General features: G+C 43.1%; 1 protein-coding gene across 1 annotated transcript in view; it reads left to right on the plus strand.

The window, feature by feature from the left end:
- The window catches only part of CDH4 (cadherin 4), a 417,348-nt gene that overhangs the window by 356,611 nt on the left and 33,810 nt on the right, over nt 1-26,927 (plus strand). Inside the window, exon 8 of the mRNA XM_039719381.1 lies at nt 18,270-18,407. Within this exon, the coding sequence (XP_039575315.1) occupies nt 18,270-18,407 (138 nt within the window). The remainder of the gene's footprint in view (nt 1-18,269; nt 18,408-26,927) is intronic.

Below are 26,927 nucleotides of genomic sequence, written 5' to 3' on the forward strand. Positions count from 1 at the left end.
GAAAGCAGGCACGGGGCTGATGTCCTGGCCAGGGAAAACCTGCTGGGTATGTCCTTTGAGAAGCAGATATTCAGGAACAGCCCTGCTCTTCAGCTCCATGGAGCCAGCTCTGTGTTGTGGAACTCTCTGGGAAGCTGCAGTTGGGTTTTTGGGCTCCCTTGCTGGATGTTCAGGCTGTGAGGAACAGCCTGGAGTGCTCACGGGGGTCACTGTGCTGCGTGATCTGCTTCACTTCAGTTTGCTGAAGGAGGAGACTTGGTTTCCTAATTGTTTAATTTTGGCTTCTATAAACCTGCTGGAGCACAACTGTTGTTTTTCCACCTCTCCCACGTTCCAGGCAGTGGAGCTAGAAACAGGAGGATTTCATCCTGTTCTTTGGTTGTTGTCTCATTCCTCAGGAGTCTTTATTAAGACAGTTTTCTTTAGTCCTGCTCTGCCTGGAGCCACTGACCTCTGCCACCAGGCAGCCTGGCGTCCATGGGCTCTGTGACTCCGCTGGCATGAGCCATTTAATGGTTTCCAACTGAAAGAGAGCAGATTTAGATTAGTTATTAGGAAAAAATTCTTTACTCTGAGGGTGGTGAGGCCCTGGCACAGGGTGCCCAGAGAAGCTGTGGCTTCTCCATCCCTGGAAGTGTCCAAAGCCAGGTTGGACAGGGCTTGGAGCAAGCTGGGATGGGGGAAGGTGTCCCTGCCCAGGGCAGGAGATGAGCTTTAGGATCCCTTCCATCCCAGGCTGTTCCATGATTCTCTGATCACTGGCATGAAGCTTCAAACATGATGTGGGAGTCAAATAAGATTCTGATTTTCTAATAAACAAAATATTTAGGAGTAGAGATAATTAAGCATCTAGCAGTCAGGAAAAAGTATTTGTGGATGTTTGTCCTGGGAATTCCCTAATATCCCAGTCCTGAGGGTTTTTATATGTATGGGCATCTCCACCTACCTTGGCTGCAGCCTGAGCTCTGTGCAGGTGAGTCTGCTGACACAGGTGAGCTTTCATGATTGTGCTTTAGTTCTGAAAGAGGAATTTGTGAGCATGTTGAATTGAGTGCATATAACTTACCTTGATTTATATTTGAGCTGAGGTGAAAGAACTCTATCTGTGATTATGGACATCAGAGACAATATATTGAAATTCAGTTTTCTAATGTACACATCATTTATCAAATCTCTGCCCAATAATGCCAACATTTGCTGCACAGAAACACAACGTGATGGATTACCTGCTTCCCACCAGCTTTCTGAAGGCCAAGGAAGATAAACACAGGATTCTTGTAGAAATGCCAAGTTCAGGCTGGGGAGAGGGACTGAAATCAAAAACCCCATGGCAGCTAGGAAAATTCATAAGCAGGATAAGAATTTCAGGGACCTTACAGTCCTCAAAGGAAACAAGTTTCTTGGTTTCTTGCTGGCACCAAGAGCACGAGCGACCCACCTGCTGCAGAACGTGTCACCTTTTGCAGAATTTGGCCTGGTTTAGTGCCTGCTCTTGGGATGCTGGTGATCTAAAAAAAGCATATTTCCCACATCTAAAGCAGCAGCGATCTGGACTTGGATCCATAACAGCTAGTTCTTGCCTGCAATCTGAAAAAAAAAGAAAAAAAGCTTAGAAATATGAATTTCAAATTAAAACCAGGAAAAAAATAAATAGCAGAAAACACTTTTATTTCTTGCTAAGCTTCTATTCAGTTCCTGCTTCCTGTGTTGACGGTGTAAGTTATACTTCGGCAGGAAAAAAAGGAAGCCCACAAACATAATTGCAACCATGTCTAATTAGGCAGAGCTATGTAAATTTAGCGTTTCTACATGATTATAAATGTCAGGAGAGCCTTAGATAAGACATGAGAGTTTTGAGTATCTCTTGTGTACCTAGTCTAAAATGTCCTTATTGCTAATCCTATTCATCTGGAGTTGCTTCCTAATTAGAATATTTATGGGCTAATAAGGAGGTGAACAAGACACTCCAGTTCAGTTCCAAAGGTGAGAGTAGGGATTCATTAGACTCGGCGTCTCTGTTTTGATTGCTGTACAATGTAATTAACATTGTGCTAGACAATCATTTTAGATTTGCCTTAACAACAAATGTTTAAGAAGATTCCTGTTGTTCTCTCTTTGTGCCCCAGTCTGCTGAAACCAAAAGCAGGGATGTCAGCAGCTTTGAGAGATTTGGGGGCTCCTGGGTGGTTTTTTTTGCTTGTTGTATTTTCTGAGCTGTTTTAACCTCAGTCTGTCAGTTACTGATGTTTCTGAGTTTTGGCCATGCCAGCTAAAAGTGAATCTGGTTTGCATATTTTATGAATTCATGTTTTATAAATTTTATATCACTAGGACCTGCTTTATAGGAAATGCTTACTTTGATATTTTGGTGGTTTTTTCAGAATTTTCACTTGCATGTCTGTAACCAGTGACCTGATATAAAACAGAATTTTTGAAGTCAGATATAATTCAGCTGGTTTTAGGTTATACTACCATGAAAGCACTGGGAGTGCCTGATGTTCAGTGCCTGACTCTCTAATTTTTCTTCTGGAAGGTTCTTCCCCACCAGGAGCCCCACTGAGCCCAGGCACAGCAGCCCCAGGAAAAATGCCTCCAGCATCCAGATTGAGAACCAGGCAATCCTGAGTCCCACCCCACGGGGTTGTAGACCTTACTGATCCACCCTGTGTGAGGATTTGGGTGCTTCCTTAGTGGGACCATCCCTTCTCTCCCCATTGAGGGAGGGTCCAGTCTCTCCCCACCCATCCAGCCCAAGAGTTTGCAGTGGACATCTTCCAGATTTCCTCCTGCTGCCTCCTCTGGCTTTTGCAAGATGCTTCTTCCACCAAAGCTCCCCTTGTGAAGGGTCCCTCAGGGCTGCCTGAGGGAAGATGCTCTTTCCCTGAGCCCAAGGGCAGCTGGGAGGGTTGCCAGCCCCAGACCCCTGTGGCATTGCTGCCCAGGCCAGGGAACATGGGGGCAGCTCCTGATGGATTTTAGAAAGGACCAGACACAGAGTTTCTGTTCTCCCTGCCACATCTGTCTTTACTTTAAGCCCCACTTCTGTCTGCAGACCACATCTGGGTTCTGCAAAGCAATGACCATAATTAATACAAATGCTAAATGAATTGTCCACTTATTTTTTTGTGCTATGGCCAGTCTCAAATTCAACTCCCTTCCAAGGGAAAGCTGATCAAAACATGGGGGGCTTGATCTCTTCTCTTTCCTTTCCCTACTAATCTAGTTGTCTGAGAAAACAACGTTCTGTGGCTTTAAAGGTGTGATCAGAAAAGTTGTTAAGATGTCAAGTCACGTTACTTCAAGTCTTCTCTGTATAAATTACAGTGAGGTACGGTGATCTCATAAATAATGATAAATATAGCAACATTCTACTGCTGATGGAAATCATTATCAGCCATTATCAGCTTTAATTAATATATTCACATTATTCAAATCCAGGTAGAAAATGTTCTTTGGCATCACGTCTAGAGGAATATGGATTGTGGCTTTTGTGCAGCTTGAAAAGCAGTTGGCAACAGGGAAGCAGCTCTGGGGAAATATTTTGTTTAGACTTAGGGTCCAGCACATTGATTGTCCCATAAATGTCCCCCATTTTCCATGTTTGTGTGCAAGGGCTGGTGGATATCATGTTTTCCAGGGTTATTTCTTTCCTTACTGCTCCTGCACCAGAAGAGCTTTTTGTTGTTTGTGGCATCTCAGTTGTCTCCCTAGCAACCAGGGTAATGCTGGGGAATACACAATTGAAGATGCTGGAGTTGAGTACTGGTAGCAAATGTTCTTTAACATGAAAAATGAGTGAAAACAAACAGAAAATATGGGCTAAATAAACGTCTTCTAGTTCTAAATGGAATGGTTCTTGAAAATTTCCATTAGGACTCAACAGCTCTTTAAATAAATAACCACTATGTCCCCTTCCATCTGAGGGTTTCCATCTGTTGGGGGTGTTTGTTTGCTTTTTCTCCCATTTTGTGAAAATCCTGAGGCCCAGTCCTGCTGCACATCAGCCCCTGGGTACCGGGCTGAGCATTCCCTTCCCTTTGGGAAAGGAGCTGAGAAACATCAGACAAATGCATCCCACCTGCCACAGCAGGAGCTAACCCATAAAACTCTATCCACAGCTCCTGTTGCCCCTGGAGCGTGGCCAGAGCTGTTTGCAGCTTTCCAGGAGAGAGGAGGGTTTGTTAGAGCAGGAATTCCCTGTTTATCCAGGGCTGTGCTCAGCCATGGTCACAGGGCTCTGCTCCATGCACACAGGAGAGCAGGTGGGAAATTTCCTGAAGAGATGCTCCTGCATCCATCTTATTCTTTTGTCATGCCCCTGCCCTCTCAGCATGCCAGGAGCCCAGATCATGGCATCTCCCCACAGGCAATGCAGGATCTCTGGGATAATCCCTGTCCCTCAGACAGGTACCCTCTAATATCTAGCCCAAAGAAGGTGCCAGCCTGGGGTGGTGTTCCTGTTCCAGACAGAGCAGTGAAAGTGGGGTCTCTGTGGGGTGTGCTGTGTTTTCCATGGGAAAGGCTCCCATCAGTGATTCCCTGGGCTAATGGCTTAGTTAGAGACCTTAATGGCTCAGGGTAAGGACCTGTTACAGCTGGTGTGAGGTAGCACTTTGTTTCAGCTCTCAGATAATACATCTCTAAATCTGGACTGTTCTTACATTTCCTATGAGAAAAAAAGAAATGAAAAATCCATACAGCTCCCATTAACCAAGGGAGAGGGGTAAACACTGCTGTTAGTGGGGTGAGATAAAAACCTTTTCACTCTGGGACACAAATGTGAGTTCAACTTATGATAAAATTAAATACATTTCATGATCTCACCTTACTCCCCACAGGGAGTCAGTCCATCTCAAAAAATTCTTGGCACACCCTTATCACAGCCTCCAGGTTCTTCTGAGAGAGACCAAGACAAGAGTCCTAAATCCCTTTGCGTTGTGCCTGAAGAGGATGGTCCCACCAGCTCCACGTGGAGCCTGGTCTTACAGCCCTGCTCCTTTCTTGCAGTGGAGAACCTCAGCTTCTGGTCTTCTCCTTTCCCAGCATGGTTTTGTCTGAGAAGTGGAGGAAATCCAGCAACACACACACAACATTTATTTAGTGTAAGTTCTTACACCTGAACCTGAGGTGAGCAGCTCCACAGGAGCTTAACACTGCTGTAGGAGCAGAAAAATACTAATTTGCTTTTCCAAAAGTACGTGTCTCACCAGTATTTTGGAGAATATTAAACTTAGAATCTCATCAGCTCCTCCTAAATCTGCTGCAGGGCTAAGATGTTCAACTGGATTCTGAAGAAAATAGGGATGCAGTTTTGGGGATGTTTCCCTTGCATTGTACAGGCAGCTGAGATTCTGGGGCATGGACCACAGATGAGATGCTTTCATTTGAATTCCAGTTCACAACCAAAGCAAAAATAGTTTGTTTTGAGGGAATTCTTTATCCACAGTGTCTGTTTTCCTTTGTAATTGCCAGAGATGATCAGTTCTGGAATAAGGACTGTTGTTTGTAATTAACATAGCCTGAAAAAATTCCAGCTCACACATGGTACCCTTAAGTGGGATAAGACACCCCAGGTTTGTGGCAGGTGATGGGTGGCAAGAAGCAGATCCTGCGGAGGGACTAAAGCATTCCAAATCCACACCCCATCTTGTCTCTCAACAATTTTTTATGTACCTATATCTGCAGTTACGTTTTGGACTGGTTCTGTCACTGATGAATTGCTGCCCAGAACTTAGAGTCAGTTTATTTACATGTGCAAAAAGTTTCTTTTTGGAATAATTCTGCTCAGGGAACTGATGCAACTCAGCAAAAGGACTGTCTTGCACATGGAAACAGGTCTGAGCTGGGGGTGAGGGGAAAAGAAGTAACATTGTGAGGGTGGATTTAATCAATACAGTTTTACTTCTGTGCATAAAGAAGGCTTAAAACTGCATTCAGCATCTCCAACTGGACTCTGCAAACCAATGAATCCCTCTGAAAAAACAGCCTTAATTCCTCTGACTGTTCCCCATTTGAGGAACAGGAATAATTCTCAGCTTGCAGAAGTTTAATGAGTATGAATTTGTCAATATTTATGCCTACAAAGAAAATAAAATATGCTGGCATTATTTATAGCATTTCAGTAAGCTCGTCAGAGCAGCATCATATATGATCAGGTCATGGGTTAACAAGGATTAATTATCTTGGCAGAATTATGCTTTGCAATTTTTCATTTCAGTCTGTTACTTTTGAGTATTTGATAATGTAGCCTACTAAATTCAGGGTCATTTTGCTTCTTGTATGAAATTCAGCACTTCCCCACATAAATGTTTTTTAAGCGGAAATGTAGCCAGAACTGGGGAGAGCTGAAGTGCTGAAATTCCCTCTTGCAGCTAATAGCCAAGAAACTGCTACATTCCTCCAATTTTGTAACTGCAAGAATTGCATTTCATCACATAAAGGTGGCTGGCAAGTTCCTCTTTCATACCTTGTGGCAACGTGAAGTTAATTCCATATTACAGGAACCTGGGAGGTTGTCAGGGGGGTCTCTGCAGTGCCAATTCCTTTATAAAATTTCCCCTGCTACGATGGAACCTGCTCCTGGTCACCCAAAGGCCTTTGACACTTGCACAGATCCTGCACATCCCTTAGCTGACAAAAAAGCATAGAAATTAAATGTTGTTTGATTAAGGCTCTGATCTGAGAAAATTAAATTTTGCCTTCAATTATTGCAGTGGCTTCTGGCTGCTGCTCCATCCTCTTGTCATACACAGCCACCAGAAAGGGCCCAAGGTCCCTTTCCAAAGGTCTCCCTGTACAGCTGGGACAATTTAAGATTTTCAAAAATCCTTCTTCATCTACTCCCTCCTCTTTCAAGTTAATAAACAGGGCATTCAGCTTCACACTCCATATATCAATCTGCTTTTTCTGGAGCTCTGCTCTGCCCACATCCTCTCCTGTCACTGACATGGAGCAGTTTTCCTCCGGATGGCAGTGGCTGCTCTCTTTGGAGTCTCACCTGGGTGTACAGAGACTCTGCTAAGGCACATCTGATTAGGGCTGACAGGCTCAGTATGGGAAGGAAAGCATCCCTGCTCGTCACAGCAGCTCTCACAGTGGCACTCTGCCAGCCTGGCATCTCAATCATTTCGTTTATCAGCAGTTTTTTCCCTTTATCACGAAGTCATTTGTTCCTGTTCCTCACTTGCCCGGTTTTATCTCGTGTCTGAAGCCCTTTGAGCAGGCAGGACAGGGAGTTGTACTCTCCAGAGCAGAGCAGGCTCCCTTTGAAAAGCATCTGCAAAACCTCTGAGTCCTCAGAGGCTGGGGTTCAGACCTCACTGTGCTGTTTCTCTGCTGGGTCTTTGGTTATTATGGAACCCAAAATTAAGTTTGCCCAAGTGCCCTGCAGCCACTTTCTGTTGCAAACCCACGGTGGGTCAGTAGAGCAGTCAATATTTTCCTGGGATCTCATTGGCCAGGTGGGAATTCTGTGTCTCATTCCCCAAATGCTGTAGCCCAGAGAGCAGTGAGTGCTGACAGCCATCAGGAAGCTCCATGGGAAGCCCTGTACTGTTGAGACTGCTCTCTGAAAATAGTTCTTCATTTTGGTGGCCTTTCCTTTGCAAGAGTACACATTATTACCCATTTGTTGCTTCTCTCAAATCTGTTATTACGGTGTTTAATAAAAAATCCTTCTTTTCTATTTGTCTAATACAACTAGATACAAACATCAGGATCAGTAGCGTGTAAAAAAAGCTGAGATGCCTCCTTCAGAAAAGTGTAGCACTTTATCCTCCATTAATCCTAGACCTTGCTCAGTGAATTATTTGTACCATTGAAGTAATTGTAGCTGTGTAGCATTTGATAAGTTATCACAAACTTTATTACTGTATTTTGGTCTGGACCTAAGTGTTTTTTCCATCAGATTCAGTCTGAATTGTAGTCCTTCCACACCAAGACATAGTACAAGTCAAGTATTCAATCAACTGCATGTCTTTATTTCCTGTGTGTTTCAACTTTACCATTATTAATATGTACAAAATTAGTAAGATCAAATATTGCTCATGTTCAAATGGCTTTGTTTCTTGTCATGGGTCAGAATTTCCAGCCAGAAAAAAAAAAAAATAAAATCCTTCACTCACAGGATAAGCTTTCAGTTCATTTTCCCACAGCACTGGAGATCTTTTCCATTGCACCTATTTTCATGTAGCCCTTTTCCAAGGCAGGGAAACAAAGCCTTTGCAGGCAGAGCTGGTTTTCACAAAAGCCCCCTTTACTATTTCCAACTTCACAACCAAACTGAATTTCTTTCCCAGAAGTTGTCAATCACATTCTCCCTCAGCAGATCGACACAACATGACCCTGCCCACGGTGGGTGAAAGAGCTCTTAAGAGAAATACAATAGGGAGCATCTCACATTAATCTCTCCTCTCTGTTATTTGACTGTTTTCCACTAACCTTTCCTTCTGCCAAATTTAATTAAATCAGCTGCTTTTGTGGCTCTTACCTGGTCCTTCCCTGTTTGGACATTTCCTTCAATTCATAAGGCACATATGATATGCAGCCAGCCAAGCTATTAGCCAAGCTATTTTCTTAAAAAAAGAAAAGCTTAGCCAAGCTATTTTCTTAAAATAATTCTCGGCAATGAATAACGACACCAAATGAGTTTATTTTATCCAGACCATAAGGAGTCAACACAGTACAGATGCCTCAGACTTGTGTTGTGCTCCTGACTGCCAATAATTTTAAAATCCAGGATTTTAGTGTTGTTCATACCATGTGTATACATTTAGGATTACACAAAATGGTCTGAATATATTACATTGATTTTATTTTTTTTTAGTTGCTGCACTGATAGATTTTAAAAAAACCTCATGTTCCTCAGAATAAAAAGGTCTGGCTACATCAGTGGTGTCATGAGTGTGGAATTTCAAGCTTTCTGCAAAAATGAGACCAAGTATAAGTAATGAGCAATATTATGAATATTTATTCACCTACACTGATCCTCCTGATGATCTTTTTCAAGCTTCCAGCCTGACAGAGCTTAAAGAAGAAGGCAGTTTTACCTGAATTGTGAAAGGTTTTTCTTCCTCTTTCTAATCAAGCGTGATATACCAGAAAACAAATCAGGCTGATGAAAACAGAAGTCAGACTTACAAGAAAAACAGCTGTAGCAGCTAAATGGCTTAAAGCAGAGAAAGTAGGAAAACAGCATGTGGGGCTAATGATGGGTGGTTTTCAGGTTTCAGAATACATTAAGGCATTCTCCCTGTTTATTAAATTGCTCTGGCAGCATTTGACAGCAAAGGTTTTGTGGATTATAAGAGTGCAATGGACATAACTAGGATGTTTTTTTATCCTAAAGCCTGGCCTTTGGGTAATCACCAAGAAGTTACACGCTGCAGGAGGAATTTGCTTTCCACAAGTCCAAAGTAGGTTGTTTTTTTACCTAAAAAAATGAATGTTTCTGAGATTGTTGTTTACTTTCCCTTCTCTGCCTTAAGATTTTGAGTTTTTTTCTGTCTCAGCACTCACTGCTTTTGTCAGTAAGTGGCAGAAACCACCTGGAAGCAGCATCAATTTACTGCTGGCATATTTACCAAGGGCACCTTTCTGCAGGACCAGGTGCTGTGTGACCACCCAGACTTTGAACTACTGCTCGTCTCTCCCTGCCCAAGAAAAGCCAGATGTAATTTCATGGTTTTACGGAAATTGCCTCAGCCAAAAGTTAGAAGGCATATTATTCCTGGGGTCTCCTTTTAAGTGCTCTTTGTGAGATGACCTGGAACCTCTGGGGTGTAAAGGCTGGGAAGTGCTGGTGGGAGCTGGGCTGGGGCTGGTTCCTGCTCCTGGGAGATGCAGATGGACCCCGGCTCTGGGCAGAGGGAAGGGGCTGCAGATGGCAGCTCTGCAGCCTCCCTCATCCCAGTGGCCGAGTGCTCCAGCCAACAAATGGATTTCTCTTCTCGTGGTATCACTGTTAGATAAGAAAGAGTTTTAATTTCGTTTTGAAGTGCTATTTTCAATTTCTTTGATGCACGGAAAAATTAAATGACCTGTTAAAGGTCACTTGGGGAGGGTTTGGGAAAATGCTAAAGAAATCCAGATCTTCAAGCTGCAGCCTGCAGCCTTAATCACAACCCTCCTCTCTTTTGGCACAGTGGCTGTAGTCAGAATCTAAATACATTATCCAAGATATTCATCACATCTCTTTTTTTTTAGTGAAATTTATCAGTAGCTCATGCCAGCTCACTGCCATTCCTTTACATGACTGTCAAAGCAGGTAATTCAGTTTTCTTGTTTCTCCCCTGCCTCCTTGTGGACTTACATCTGATCTGGAGTTTGGATCACTGAAAAGAGAGATGCCCATTCCTAGTGATGCTGTGATCCTAGTGTTGGTAAAAGTGAGATAACCACATGAGAAGCTCATGAACTGACATTTAGTCAGCTTAGTCATTTAGTCTTTCCAAACAGAAAAGTTGATACTATCCAAGGACAGAGATTCTGTAACAATGGGGGTTGACAATAATTTTGATAATAATTCTGATAGTTTTGAAGTCAGTTCATAGCACCTGAGTCACTTCATTCAAGTGCTCAAAATACCAGATAAGAAATGTTGTGGCCTCTGTTGCCCACCCCCTGCAAGTCAAAATGTATAAGTACAGAACAAATATGGGGCTAATAACAAACAATTCTGTTCTGTTACCCTTGGACACAGCACACTTCTAAATGTGCTGCTGCCACCAGTGGTGGCCAGCTGGGGCCAGAGCCTGCAAACCCTCTGCAAGGTGTGTTTGGGTCACTTTACTGTTTTGGGGGATGTATTTTCCTGTATTCACCTTTCTTTGGGCAGCAGTTGCTGCATTGAAATTTCACATTTTTCACTGCAGCTTGGGTGTTTTTTTCAAAACCTTGATAGCCCAGGCTCAGTGTCTAATCCCTTAGGGGTAAAACTCCAAAAAAAAAAAAAAAAAAAGAGTCTATCTCAGATGAATGTGGTGGCAGCATATTGCACTCAAAGCACCTCTGATCCAGCTTAATGCAGCCTTTCTATGCACAGTATTGCTGGCACCAGGCATTCTTAAGAGAATCATTAAAATGATCCATCAGGATCCCTAGTCTGTCTTACCATTTCCAGTCTGCTGTGGGTTGGTTTTGTTTCTTTTTTTCCTTTTTATTTTTCCTCCTGGTTTAATCTCAGGGCTGTTTAGTGCTTGGAGTTTGTATTTGTGAGCTTCCCTGCATATCCCTGACAACTGGCAGATCACTCTCAGAGCTGAGCTGAGCTCCTGGAGCAGCTCAGCAGCATCCTGGCGCTCACCATGAGATGAGGTGCATGAGCAATTCTGTTTGGTTCACAGACCTTCTGTCTGGGGGCCTCCAGGGAGATGTGGCCAGGATGCTGGAAGGCTTTTTGGGATGGCTGCTGGGGTCTGCTCTGTACCCAGTGCAGGAACAGTTTCCACTTCACCACTTCCCCTGCCTGGATGACAGGAGAAAAGGCAGCCCTGGGCAGCAGCCACTCAAGTGTTTGGTCTCAAGCTACTGAAAGGCCAAACAGAGTAGACTCCTGAAAGGCTTTCTGGCATTCTTTCATGTTGTAACCTCTGTGTGATAAAAAGATCATATTCAGTTTCTTTCAGGTAACTTTTAAAGCACTTCCTCCTGCTTTCACAGGAGAGCTCGGCTTGCTAGTGCTGGGTGTTGTACCCACCACCAGAGGCTGTTTGGCTTTCAGAAGCTGCCACACAAAAGAGGAAAAAGCTAAAAGCTGGAGCAGATCCCATTTACACTTATGTGGGAGATTCAACTCCCACCCTGGGAGAAGATGGAAAAGTTAATGGTGTGTCTGGTGGTTCCAAATGGGTTAAAAGGTGTAAATTGTAACACATTAATTTACTATCATAAAGTGCAGTAGCTTAAGAGAAAATTAGATCGGTTGTGTAAGATGTCAGATCCCCCAAGTTATGGGTCTAAGGTGCTGAGAGGGAAAGTGTTAAGAAGTAGTTTAATTGCTGGTTGTTAATCAGGCTGCCAGGAGAAAGCCATTAAAGCTGGATGTCAATATAGCCCCAGTCCTGAGTGAAAATCCTGAGCTGGCTATGGACCTTCATTTGTATCAGACAAAATGGCTTTTGAAGGGGAGTGGAACAGCTCCTCCAGACAGGAGGTGTGGGTGAAGCTGCTGTGGTGGTGAGACTGAGGCTGTTCTTGGCACAGAGGAGTTCACTGGTGTTTGGGTGGTGTCAGGTTTGGTCACAGGGTCACAGGAACATCCCAGGCCAGGGTGTCACATCACCTCTGCTAGGAAGAAAGGCAGCCTGTGAGCACAGGACTGTTCCCAGCAGAGTAAACTCTGCCTTGCTGGGCAGAGCCAGACCAGCCCTGCCTGGGGCAGAGCCAGCACAGGCAGCTCATAAAATCAAATACACCAGAGGATTGTGAAAGGGGAACGCCTTGCCATGCTGGAGGAAAAGCCAATGTAGCCCCAGCCAAATGGAGAAAACAGCCCTGGCTGTTTCCTTCACTGTCTGTCTGTGCAGCACTGAGCAAACTGTCCCAGTTTGTTTTAAAAACAGCATTCCCTCCCTTGTTTTATGCCTGTCTTAGCAGAAACACGGACACTCGGGTAGGAGCTGGTCCTGTGCAGCGAGGCAGTGATGGAGCACAACTGCATCTTTTTAGCTCAGGCAGCAGCCTGTGCACTGGGATTTCCAGGCCCGGGGTTTGATGTCTGCTGAGGACTCTGCAGCCACAGCGTGATGCTGTGTTGGATGTGAGAAATGAAAAAGTCAAGGTTTATCAAAGACTCTGCTCAGCTCTGGCACAGGGGTGAGGCTCACTCAGCACCACCGTGGGTGGGGGAGCTGCAGCTGTGCTGGGTTCTCTGCCTCCTTCCCAGAGCTCCCAGCAGAGGGCTTCCTGATGGAAATCTGGTTTTATTTAACCAAAGCTAAGTAGGGAGTATTAAGGGATAGATGCTTTAAAAGCTTCCTGTGAGCTTTGTATAAATGGTGGCTATTGAAGTCTTTTTGGAAAAAGTACTTTTGCTTTAGTCAAGTGAATGTTTGGGAAGAGTTTGTTTATTTGTTTTTAAATTGCCTTTCCTGGTTCTGGTGCAATATTTATTAATGGTGTGTTTGCCATCTCTGATAGCCAAAAAACATGAACATGAAGTCTTCACTAGCATGCAAAAAAATTATTTAGAAAACAAATCACAAGAACATCTCTTATTCATCTCATTGGTGTTGCAAAATTAAGGGGAGATGAAAGAAAGGTAGATATAAAGGAGATGTGAGGATAACCACAGGAAGAAATAGAATTTAGATTTCCTATCTCCTTCACCAGTAGATTCATGCTAATACATCCTACATCCTGGTAACCTTATTTGCTTTACCAGACGTGATGCTAAAATTAGCTAGTCATACATTCCTCAGGAAGTAGTAATTAATTGGACAATATTTGTACAGAGCTTTGAAAATGTAGTTCCTAATTTTGCAAACCCTTTGTCCATAATGCAGATTAATTTAATCACATAATTACTGCATTTCTGGACTTTGGTATACACAGTTCCCCAGCTCATGTGTGATGTATAATAATTGCCTGTGTAAACTGGCAATGGCCACATTTCTCAAATACTGTGCGTGAACATTTGAAAATTGGGATCACAGGTAGCACTCCATCACTAGAGCTTCATTTTAAAATACTTTGTTCTTTTCTACGCCGTCTCTGAATACGATTTACTCTTGTTTTTACCCTCTCTCAGCAAGACTCTGCTCAGCTCAGCCAGGGATTTGAGCGGTGCTTTCCGTGCCAGCCTCTGTCTCGATGGGGAGAGCCACTTGCAAAACCTGTAATTTTGTTTGGGGCACCTGGTCCTTTGTGTGTGCCAGTGGAATGGGCTGGTTCAGTGATAATGATCAGTGTTAAGCCTTTTCACATGAACAGTCTGTGCTATTTGGACTGAAAGGGGTTTTTTTCTTTTTCTTTTTAAAAAGTTGTTTGTACACAGAGAATGCTAAGAGATCTGCCTTCTACTTTAGCTCAATTTATCATAATTTCTACCTAGACCAAGAGGATTTTGCCCTAATTTAATATATTCTTTTGAATGTTTTTGCTCCCCAGACCCTGTATTAGATTGCTCCAGCATCTCACTCCTTTATTGGTAAAGGACCTACTAATTTCCAACCTAAATTTATTCATGGCCAGTTCATACCCATTTGTTCTTGTGTCAACATTGTCCTTTAGTTTAAATTGCTTCCTTGCCTTCCTAGTGTTTATCCTCCTGATGTTATTTATAGACAGCAATCATATCTGCTATCAGCCTTCATTTTGCTAGACCAAACAAGCCGGGCTCTTCCAGGCTCTTCTGCTGTGATGGGCTCTTCAGTGCCAGCACCTGGCTGGATCCAGGGGCTCAGCAGAGAGCACCAGGGCCTGGCTTGTGCTCAGCATCCTGATGAGCCCTGGCTGCCTGGCACGGGGGTCAGGATTGCCAGCTGTGCCCTGCTCAGAGCTGCACACAAGGTGTTTGCCTCCTTGCTCGACAGCAGGGAGCTGCTGGGACACGGGGACAGCCCTCCTTCCTCGTGTCCAACAGAACAACTTCCAGGAAAGTCTTGTTTTATTGGTGCCTTGCTGCATTTTCCTGTATTTTGTGCTATTAGATCACATCTTTCTATTACTCAGTCGCCCTTCTTCCAAGCTGCCATTCCTCCTGTACAAGGCACCTTTTCAACCAAGCCCTTGACTAATTTTCCCATTAGCCTGCTTAACAAATTCCTTCATCTAATTCCCATCTTCTGGAATTTAGCTGATATATTTCTTTGGGGCACTGTGTCAGATGACTGACAGAAGAGCAGACATTAGATCTGCCACAGTTCCTCTAATTATTCCTTCCTTCATAATTTTTTCCTTCAAAACTCCTTAGTTTTTTAGGTCAGACTAAAAGCTCTGCTCTTATCAAGATGAGTTTTTTCCTTGGCTGGAGTAGAAACAGCACATTTGCTTTGCTCTAGCACGAGGATATGTTAAAATTTATTAGAAACACTTGCCACAGGACCTCCCACAGGCTTCAGTGGGGCTGGGTTTTTAGTCTAGACCCCCTTGGGTCACAGCTCATTTCCTGAGTTCCACAGCATCGCCATCAGAGCAAACTTAGAGTAAATGTTAGGAGCATTTTGGTTTACCTATATGCTGTAGTTTCTGCCCTGTGCTATTTAAAATGTCATTTTTGCAAAGAAAGAGAATAGGAGAATTATTCTGTATGATCAAAATGCCATCAAGAAAATGTCTCTCATGCTTGGGGGCATGAGGCTGCCTTTTTTTTTTTTTAATAGTCGTAACAATAATAATACTATTAGGACAACAAACTGAGATGCCCCTGGAGATGATGTGACAAATTGGAAGGACATGCTGAAATTGAAATTGATTGAATAGTTCAATAAAATCAGCTTAATGCACAAAAGCAAAAAGATTAGCTAGAGAAAAACAAAAAATCAGTAATTTGTTATCTGCTGGGGCCAATCTCACTGGAGATTGAATTAATTATAAAGTAAAACTGGGCACTTGAAAGGAGCACCCTTATATGCACACAGTGCTGGAGCCTTTGGGGTGGAGCTGGATGTGGATGGCAACCTGAAGGTTTGGCAGATCAGATCTCAGACTATTTCCATTTGGGGGACTTGGCAATGTTGGCTTTATGGCTGGACTTGATCTTAAAGGTCTTTCCCAACCTAGATATTCTATGATTTCACGTGTCTCAGTTCTATACAACATCCCACACCATTCTCCATGTCCAAATCTGCTTTTGCTCTAACCACAATAGTTTTGTGTTTGGTTGGTGGAAATCAGTGCGGCTTTGGGGATGTCTCTGGGGTTCCCCCAGCAGCTCACTGCTGATGTGTACCCAGTGGCTATCCTGAGATCCAGCACTCCCCAGCCTGTGCATTCCCATCAGGTCCTGCCTGATCACTCCATCCCTTTGGGATCTGCTGTAATTCCTGCATTTTTCTCACTTCTGCACAAGTGCAGAAGTTGCTGCACAAGTGCTGTGTCCTTTGCCATCCCTCCCTTCTTTCCATCCCTCTACACCAGCTTCTTGTGGCTGGTACATTTGCACATTCTAATTAATAAATTTTGGCCAGTTTCCCTCTCTTTTTTTTTTTTTTTTTTTTTTTTTTTTTTTTTTTTTTTTTTTTTTTTTTTTGTAATTCCTACATTTTTCTCACTTCCTGCACTTGCTGCACAAGTGCTGTGTCCTTTGCCATCCCTCCCTTCTTTCCATCCCTCTACACCAGCTTCTTGTGGCTGGTACATTTGCACATTCTAATTAATAAATTTTGGCCAGTTTCCTTCTCTCTTTTTTTTTTTTTTTTTTTTTTTTGTTGTTGTTGTTGTTGTATGATCTGATCAACATTTTTCTTTTAAACTTCTTTGATTTAGTTCTCTGAATTTGTCTGGGTTTTTTTATTAACACTACAGAGCTCAGTGAACAGTGCTTTGTTACAGAAAACAACTCTGTTGTAAACCTGGGGTCTGTGAGTACACGCACGCAGATGTGTTTTTCTCATTTATGTGAAATCAGATTGCTGCTACTTTTTTAAATATCCTCCCCACTTCTATCATTTAAACCTTCTGTTATTTAAACCAGAGTATTTGGCCTGCTAGGAAATACTTCCATCAGCTTCCCAGGTAGTCTATAACAGAGAATAAGGAAGTAAAATCTCGATATGAAATAGGAATTACATTCACTAATAAGGACATTTCAGCCTTGTGCAGTGCTGTACAAATGGAGTAATGAACAGAACCTTCTTGCATGAGGCAAAACAAGGGCTAACAATAGTTTCTCCCTCATGTTTTATTATACGAGATAGAAAGAGATAATGAAAGTGCATTTCCATAATATATTCCAGTTGCAAGGTGCTGATGGATCCCTAAGTGTGATGTCTTGTCAATTTAGCAGGTCAATTAAAAGCCCTGGAATCAAGATAAAGCTAAAATGCAGATCTCTTATTCTGGCAACTCAGAAGAATTAAAGAACTTAGCCACTTACAGCACTTCAAGGATGTTTTTATGGGAATAAAGGGACCTAATTGACCCAATTCTTGCCCTTTGAAACTTCAGAGGACATTTGACATTTTACACACACTTGTAGCATTGGCACCTTGAAGGAGCAGCCCTGGGTACCTGAGCTGTGTTCTGGGGGTAGTTGGTCTTTCTTTGCACCAAAGTTCCTCCACTTGACTTCACAAAAAAAACTTTTCCTGCATAAAACTCTGCCTTCACTTGTTTTACACACCTATGTGCCTCCTGCAGCCTTAAGGAGCAGGGTTTTGTTGAGTTTTGGCTGGATCCTTCCCTGGTTCTTGTTCCTCCCTTTGTCCACTTTTCAGAAGAGGAGCTTTTCTTTCCTATCTGCCTGTAAATTGCTCTGTGGGCACGACAGTAATCAATAGTAAATTCTGCAGGTCTAAATGAAAATTTATTGTTGAGGCCAGTTGTAAAGATCAGGAGACTTCTCTTGATGCAGGCAGATATTCCTTAGAGATCCCAGGAAGATATGTACACATGCAACATCAGATGGCCTCTCCTATTTTATTCAGGTTTATTTTCCAGTTGCATTGACTTACAGCATCCTTTAGAACTTCACTGTGTGATTTTTATGGCTGGCTCTGTGAGGTTTTTTTCCTTTGAGAGCTGTGTTGTAGGGGGTGCTCAGGAATTTAAATTAGTTCTGCTGAACTGCTGTTTATTGCATTGAATTATTTTTTTCTTCCATACTGGACTTAAATTCTCCTTATTTACCAAGATTGTGTTAAGGATTGAAACACGAAGAGCATTTTAATGCTTTTTGGGCATCAAACTGTGTGAGCAGAACGAGCTGGAGGGCTGCCAGGCAATGTTGATGTCAATTTTGGGGGTATAATGTTCTTAGCAATGTTTTCAGTGACAACACATGAACAAAACTTTTACTGGTTTTCAGAAGACAGAAGCTAATGTTGCAGAAAATGCTTAAAAGTTAATAAAAATGTCAGCTTCAAACAGGGAATTTTGCCCATAAGACTTTTATTTTCCCATGAGACAGGTCATGTCCATGAATCTATGCAAAAATCACTTCAAAAACTAGGCAGAAAAATGAATTTATTTTTTACTAACATTTTTGATCCAATTAACTTTTTAGTCTGCTTAAAGATCACACTTGTATGTGGAAAATAAACCAAGGTGTTTTATAGGGTGCATTTTTATCTCTCATCTTTTCCTTTGCTTCTTTTTTTTTTGTTTTCCAGAAAGTTCAACAATACATAGTCATCGTTCAAGCAACAGATATGGAAGGAAATCTGAACTATGGTCTCTCAAACACGGCCACAGCGATCATCACAGTGACAGATGTGAATGACAACCCCCCTGAGTTCACGACCAGCACTGTGAGTATCCACACAGCAGCAGGGTGATGCATGCACACGCTGCTTTTAATTCATGGGTGTTGATATCTGCTGCCTCTCCGAGCTGCTTGGGCAGATAGGAGGAGCTCTGATGGATAGCTGTGTAATAAAGACTTTCAGGGGGGAAAAAGGAAAAGGGAAAAGACTGATTCATGAACCAGCAAAACTATTTGGTGACTGATTTGGCCAAGGCTCTGAAGGAGCTGAAATAACGTGGCAAACTGCCCATGTCTGATTGCACCAAAGAGGATGCAGTTGTTTCATAGCAATTGGCTGTAGACATATCAGAGTTATTAATACTTCTGAGTGAAATCCTGAGCAGTGAGAGATATTTGGGGTTTATGGCTTGGATATGATTTCAAGAGGGCTGTAAGTACTCTAAATGGTAACAGGTAGCTGGTAAAATTTGTATTTCACTGATAGCTCTAACAGATGTATTTGTGTGTGCTGGCAGTAAATGTGTAGACATTCTTCAGTACATCTGGTTTTAATCATTTTTCTTATGTTTTATTAGCACAGTCTTCTTCTGTTCTGTTCTTATATGTTCCAAGGTATTCCTGGAGGGCAAGATGAAAAAAACCAGACATCGCAAATGACAAATTTTTAGAGCTGGTTAAGGTAAAAATGAAAATTTGGAAGGTGAAATGATGTGGTCTGGTTCATTCCAGCCTTCATAATCCATAGATGCAGAACATCTGAAATGTGCATGGTAAATTTAGAAATCGCAGAGCAGTGCAGAGGTCTATATGCTAATAAATGAGAAATACTTGTGTACCCCCTGTCTGAATTCATAGGAGGGTCAACAAGGAGCAGTAAGTGAAGTATCTTAAATAGACATCAAATCTTTTCAAATATAGGTGGTCTAACTTCTTTGTGCTCAAGTCACTGAACATCCTTGGAGGAATGTTTTTATTATTTATATAATTCTGAATTTTCATTCCATCCTAAAGGGTCTCTAAATATTTATTAGTGTAGGACCAAAGTTTCCCCTTAGTTACACTCTTACAAACTGCAGATATGTCACAGATCTCAAGGAAGTCATGCAGAGCCCAGTTTATGCCCCTGTGGACCCAGACTGGATTCATGTCAGTTCTGGAGTCTGGGTCCTTCCTTCCCATCTCCACGGGGAGCTGGGCTTGGGGCTGTGACGTGCTCAGCTCCCAGTCAGCATTTTCTCACACAGTGACTTGGACATAGGTTCCAAGAAGAAAAAAGGCACTAAATTCCTCCTGAGTCTCAGCAGAATGGACACCTAACGTGTCATGTCTGGGCATCAATCCCCAGGCTGTGCTGCTGCAGTGCATGTAACAGCACACGTGTGCTCTGTGTCCTTCATGGATACTCCAGTCTTTCTGCTGTAAAGCTGTGGTTAAGGATGTCCTTCAGTATGGTACAGTTATGAAAAGCCATAAAAATGCAGCACAGGTCTTGGGCTGTGTGGTCCTTTCTGCTGCCAGGACAGAATTATTCTCTCTGGAGGGAGGTTTGTGTCTGTGGGGCTGCAGGACCTTGCACCACAGCACTGCTGCAGCTCCCTGGTGTGTGGGGGGACTTCATTCTGCCAGGTAAATGCTTCTCTGCCCTCCACCTGAGTGACAAAGGAATGACATCTAGTGGCCATGTCACTTCAGCACAGGCTGTTCTCATGACCCAGGTCCTGGGGTCCTTGTCCCCAGGTGCAAGGTGAGGTTTTGGGGAGCAGGGTGAGCTGGGTCAGGGTTCCTTGCACAAGCACATTGGTGCCTTCTGCAGGGCAGCATCCCCTCCAGATGTGGTGTATTGTAATGGCTTTCCAAAGCACTTCTCAAAGCTGATGGAAGGTGGGATAATGGAAATTTTCTTTCAGGTGAATTCTGAGTATTTAATGTCTTGGTGTGTATTAAACCTGGAAGGAATAAAAGCCATCAAGAGAATTACCCACAGAATTGTGTTAAATGGATTAGAAAATGCTACTCTTCCTCTAAGCAGAGTTGATGTCTACCATTATTTCTCTAATTTCAATCACTGAAGAAAGAGTTTTGCAAGGGCCAAAGGGCTTTACATTGTGGCACATGGGACTTCTCTATAAAGAGCTGAAAACCAAGGGTGTTTTACAATAATACTTTCTGATTCTATGGAAACAAATATCTTTGATACACTCCCGGGTATAGCCAGGCTGAATTTCATGTGAGTGTGAAAGTATAATATGTTTTTTCTCTTACTGGCAGAGGGAGCAGCATCAGGCTGATGAGTTTCTTTAAGCCTGAGCTGAATATCTTCGCTGTCCTCAAATAGTCTGATCTGCATTTTAACACCTCTAAAAAAATAGCAAAAATCACTTTCCAGGAAATCTATAGCTCCTCAGAGAGTGAGAAAGCCCATGGTCTCTTTTAAGTCTGCGGACTGTTTGGAGAGATATTGTATATTTTTATTTTAAACAGTTGTAGTGAGATGCTGCTGTAAAAACAAAAATAGACTGAATAACTGAAATTGTGGCTTGCTCTTGGCAAGCAGCCAGATGAGAGGAACTCGGGAGCTGTATTCATCCCAGACAGATACAGAGGCCCACCCTATAGCGCTCTTAAATTACCTGTCATTCAGCCAGGGTGGTTTCAGACTTAATCGTTTCTGGATGGGAATGTAGCTCAGGAGGACACTGCACCACGCTGGTGTCACAGCTCATGTATTCAGCAGCAGGAATTAATGTTGCTGTGTAAAATTTAACAACGGGGTGGGAGAGAGGAAAGCATCCACTGTGATGGTCAAGAGAGTCAGGGCACGTCTGCAGCCAAGCACAGGGCAGGGGGAAGAGGCTGCATGCATGGACCATGAGCAAGTTCAGACACAGGCACAGCAATTCCAGAATGGAATTCCAGCAGAGGTGTGTTGGTGAATGGGCATCCAAAATACCAGATGGGCTGGCATCAAAGTGTAGTGCTGGATGAGAAGTGATAAAAGAGCAATAAAATTACAGAGAAGATCCTTAAAGGTACAAAATGAAGATACCTCAGTAAAACTCCAGAATTCCTGGGTGCTTCCATGAAAACTGATGTCAGTGGGTTTCACATCCTTTGGTCCAGCACCTGAAAGGCAGGGGAAGAAGGAGCACCACCTTCTCACACAAAGGTTTCTGTAATTATGTGGGAAGAAGGAAATCAGAGTCTCTGGATGAAACAATTTGGAACTCAGGTCTGCTGTTAATTCTAGGGGCAGTCTCCATCAGCATGGCCAGTCCTGACAGTCGTGGGAATTACCTGCATCAAGCTGCAAGGCACTGGGCACAGCGAGGACCAGGTGCCTCCTCTGGTCCTGTCCAGCTTTTTTGTGATGGTGAATGTTTTTTTGATCTGCAGTGCTACCTGTGCCTGTGCTGAGAAGCATCAGAGAGCAGCCAGCAGTGGGGAAGTGTCTCCTGAGGGACGCCACAAGAGTGGAGCATGCCCTGAAACTCTGTAAACATCACAGGCAGCTGTTTGGGGCATTTTTAGTGGTTTAATGCATGATTGTGACCCAGGGAATACTCTTCTGGCTATCTAAGGGACCTCACCTGTCCACAGTTTTGTGTTCTTCGTGTGACATTGTTGCTTGCAAAGATAAATGAAGGGAGGCAACTCTTCTCTCTGCCAAAGAGGAGAGCTAGCACTGACTCCTCAAAGTGCCCAACCAGCCCATGCCCACAGGTTCTGGGTCAGATGCCATAGAAAAAGGTATTTTAATCCTCCATGCCCAGGTTTCTGTGACTCATTCATTTCTGTGGATTTTTTGGTGGCTTTTGCACCTGCCAAGTCACCAGCTGTTGTAAAATATTGACATTTTAACTGGACTGTGTTACAAAGGCTTTGTAGGAATTTTTACTGGCTCTCTTACTGTTGTAAGATGAAGGTATCACTGTGCTCTCCATTATCCAGAGTCCTTGTTACTTATAACAGGGTCATGTCCTCTGACATGTCTTAATTATGGGGAAATTCCTCCGTCTCCCTTCAAATATTTATCTCCTGTGTGCAAATGAGTTGTGGGTTTTCCATATTAATACGGATCCGTAGCCTCTGGTCAGATGCTCACCTCAGATACAGGGGATGCAGTGAAATCAGAGTTGGTGTTTCAGAGATTAAAAGTCATCCGAGACAGAACAATGCTGGATAGTCTCAGGTGAGGTTTAAGTAAGATTGAAGCATCTTTGTTGCTCACAAGAGGAGCACTTTTAATTCCAGTGAAATCTTTAACTCCTCTCAGGCAGAATGCCCTTTCCAGTCTGACCCATGATACTGTTAATAGCCATTCAAGGATTTCCACTTTATCTAAGAAAATGCATAATCAGAGGGGAGGAGAAGTGAAAGAAATCCATGCCTACACTTGACTCATACAAAGTCTATTTTTATCGTATTCAATCAGGAACAATCAGGCACAGAGAGGAGACGCAGATGAATTTGCATGATCAGACTTCTGTGTCTGAAATGTTAATTAAAAGTTATTTTAAATTTGCCTACTGTGCAGAACTTGTTTTTATAGTAGCCCATGTAAGGAAAATATTATTTCACAGGGCTAAAGTGCTGATGATTACCCGAGTTTGTGAATTTTTGGGTAAACCTGCCTGGCAATCAACCTCTTAAAAAAAAAAATTGGAGGGAAGGAAAGGGAAAAGAAACTGAGCTATTCAAGTTCTTTAAGCTCCTGAGCCTTAGGGGGGTCTTATTTTAAGCTACTTTAAAATTTGCCCTTTGTCACTGCTTTGAGAATCTCTTCTTCCAAAGCTGAATCCAGTGGAGTCTGTTTTAAAGAGGCAGCTCTAGGACAGCATCCCCTTCCCTGCCTCGCTGGCTGATCCTGACTCTGGGTTAGGAACAGCTCCAAAGGTCTAGGGCTGGGCTGTTGGGGATGGGTGGGTGCTTCCCAGCTCACAGGAGTGCTGGCCTTTGCCTGGCCAAGACTGGCTGGACTCAAAGCAGAGTTGCTGGTGTGGAGTAACCTGAGTTCAGAGAGGCTGTGTTGGGGCAGGAGGGAGGTGGTTTTGGGAAGGGTTAATCTGGTTACAGCATGGACTTGGCTAATCAGTGAGGGAGCAAGTCCTTGTTGCAAGCACGTTGGGAAAAGCAGTTCTTGCCAGTTTCTACCTGGCCTATTTAATGAATATTGTCAGAGCAGGCTCACCCCTGGCTGCTGCAGTGAGGCTGAGTGAACCTGGCTCGTGCTGGGCTGGATCAGGCAGTGCTGGAATCTGCAGAGGAGAGCTCCGTGCTTCCTGAACAAAAGAACACAGAGTTAACCCAAGTTAAAAGGGCTTCTTGGTTTTGGCACCACACTGCCAAAAATGCCTGACCTTTCTCTGTGCAGGTGTTCTGGTTCCTCCAGTGCTGTGGGAGATGTTAATGAGCCCATTCTGAGAAGGGCTTTGGAATTTGAGAGTGAAGATCCTGTCAGAGCATCACTGCCCTGCTGGCATTGCCTTTACCAGAAATAGTTCTTCCTTCTCCCATTCTGATGTTTTCTTCCCGTTTTCTCTCCCCTGTGATTTACTAGTGTACTTCATTCCATGAAGCAAAACAAGCCAAGATCCTCCAACCCCTTCTGCTTTTCAGCTTCCCTTCCCTGGTTGTCTTGCTAACCCTGCTCAGTTTTCATTCTTCTGACCCAATTTGGGTATAGTAATCCAGTTTCAGTGCCTTGAACAAGGACATTAGTGTTCCCTTTTTCACAGCCATGGTGTAACTCTCACTTAGCCTCCTGCTCTGTGAACTTGCCAAAATTGTGGAAACAAAGCAAACAAGCATAACCTAAAATTGTATTCCCTGTTCTCAATGTGTTTGTTCTCACATTCATTGTTTGTTTGAGGAGAGAATATAGCTGTGCATCAACCTATGCAAGAGCAGCACTGCACAGAAATAGCTGATGTGAACTGTAAAAATGTGACTTTTTTGCAAGTGGGGTGAGTGCTTCGCCTGGGCTCTGGCCCCCTCAGTCAGATCCTGCTGAGCTCCATTTTCAACAGTGAGCTTCAAAATAGAAAAGTAGCAGGGAAAACCTCAGCTCTTCCTTCAGGCTGAAAGATTGTGACTTCCAAGTGACTGGGATGCAAATAGGTCTGCTTTGGAGAAATGATATTTAATGGTTGTAGGAAACCAAACTTGGCATCCAAGTCGGGCTGCCTTGGGGTTTCCTAAACACATTTATAGGCAGATGTCCCCAGAAGCATTTGGAACATGGGAGTGCTATGAGAAATCCCTTTTACATGCATGCTCGTGTTTTACAAATTCATCTTACACTGTGGAGGGAGAACCCAGCAGGAGTGGGATGTCACTGGGATTTCCTACAGGCAGAAAATTGGACCAGGATGCCTTTGAGGGCTTCCTAAAAAGAAATCTTAACAGGCTGATCCAAGAAAAAACTAGTGAAAGTGGATAGCTTGCTATCTCCCAGGACCTTGGCATGTGTCCAACCTGCCTCCTCCCTGTTCCTAGACCTTGGAAAAGATTAAGGGCTTAAATCTTGTGTACATGACTTGCCAGTGTACAGACTAAAGCTGCATATGTAGCTGTCCATTGAGGTCTCACTGTCCCTTTCACTACACCTGTGCCTTTCAGAAAGTCAGCAGTGACATTTGGATGTAGATTAGCCCGGATCAGAGCGTTTCTAAATCATCAAAACTCTGCCTGTAGCATAATTTAGAGGCAGTTGTCACGGGAGGCAGAACTCAAGTAGGTGGCACAGGTCAGAGCTGGCAAGGGGAAGGACAGAGCTGTGGTGAGGGAATGTGCAGGACTGTGCTGTTTTACAGCTGAAGACAAACCCTGAGTTCTGTACAGTCCTGCAGACAGGCTTTATTGTTAAAAATCAATTATGCTTTCATGGAAATTCCCCAATGTCTGTGTTCACTTGCAATTTTCCACTGAAAACAAGGCTCAGCCAAACTACCCAGCAAAGCCTGGGCTGTTTCAGAGCTGTCAGCCTTTAACTGAAATAAATTATTATATTCAAGTGAATCAGATATGCCCAGTAGCATTTGGGTATATGAGCATCTACCTAATTCTGTGTGCATTTCCATTAAATATACAGTCAGTGAAGTCTTAAAAACCACAAATCAGTCCAGTTTTCCTAAATAAGACCCCAGTGCTTATAAATTGAAATGGACTTTCTGCCTCTCGTTGCATGTCCTGGTGACAACCTTTGCCATGAACAATGAATTCAGATTAAGAATGTTAGGCTGGGAGGTAGCAGTAACAAACAGAGCACAAGGAGAAGCAATATTCATTCTTCAGCACAAGTTACAGCCTTGTGCTGAACTCACCACAATAATTATTCCAGGGCTTTGCAGCTGTAGACACACAGGTTAACTATAATTAGGAAATTATTTACATCTTGATCTGCCCTTGGAGTCAAACTGGCCTTTGGGGATGGGTCCCTACCTCAGTGAAAGCCTGTCCAGTGGGGCTGAGCAGGTGAGGTGCCCACACAGTTTCATTCTGGAGCGATGAGGGTGACCCCAGCTCCAGGTGCAGATTCCCTGGGAGCACTGGGGCTGTCCCAGGCACAGCATCTCTGAGTGCCTGGAGGCCCTTTCAGTGCTGTGCTGGGGAACACAAGAAACACTTCCTTCTCTCTTGTGCTGTTCTTTATTTTATCACCTCTTTCATCTAAAATGAAAGCTATTTCTCACTTTATGAGAAAACAATAATTCCTCATGTCTTAATGAAAAAAGCATCAGCCTCTTCCGTGATGTCTGTTAAGCCTTTACACCAGTGTAACACATGACAGGAAGGATGAGATACCTTTGAGACTGCAAAACAGATAGAGATACAGAGATGTATATGTATAAATACCAAATATAGATGTGCATATTGCTGGATCCAAAGCATAGATAGATGCTGATGCCAGGGAAACAGTCATCAATCATATCCAAGTCTCTACTCACAGATAAATTGTGGTTTATATGAATTATTCCATTACATTGTGTGGGTATATATGCATTGATTTTTTTAAAAAAAAAGTCATCTCCTTGATGGAAGTCTCTTCCTAATATACCCCATTAATCAAAACCTAAATTTACAGTGCCTTTTGTTTTGTGTATTTCCTTTCAGTACATTCATTTTCGAATTATCACTAAATTAATCATGTACAGAGCTTTAAAGTGGCTGCCACGTGGTAAAGCAGTTCTGGTTCCTCTCCATTACACTGAGCATTAGTTATTGAGGCACAGTTCAAGGCTCTGTTTAGCCTGATTCTGCCCTGAACCTAATTGGAATCAGCTAGATTCTTCCTTCTAAATGGGTCAGTCACACAGAAAAAGCATCAAATGTAATCTCGAGATTGTGAAATAAAGCAGAGAAAAAGAAAAAAGAAGATAATTTTATTTCTTCTCATTGATACCTGCCTGGTGGTTAAAAGAAGGACTAAAATGAGGTCATTAAACTTTCCTTGGAGACAAAACCCAGACCTCAGTGGTAATGTGATTAATCAAATATAAAAGTGAAGCTCTTCTGAATGAATAACTCATTTTTATAGAATATCTAATTACTGAAATGTCGTCTG

The sequence above is a fragment of the Passer montanus genome, unplaced genomic scaffold, assembly GCF_014805655.1.
Source record: "Passer montanus isolate IOZ18808 unplaced genomic scaffold, ASM1480565v1 scaffold41, whole genome shotgun sequence".
In the NCBI taxonomy this organism is placed as follows: Eukaryota; Metazoa; Chordata; class Aves; order Passeriformes; family Passeridae; genus Passer; species Passer montanus.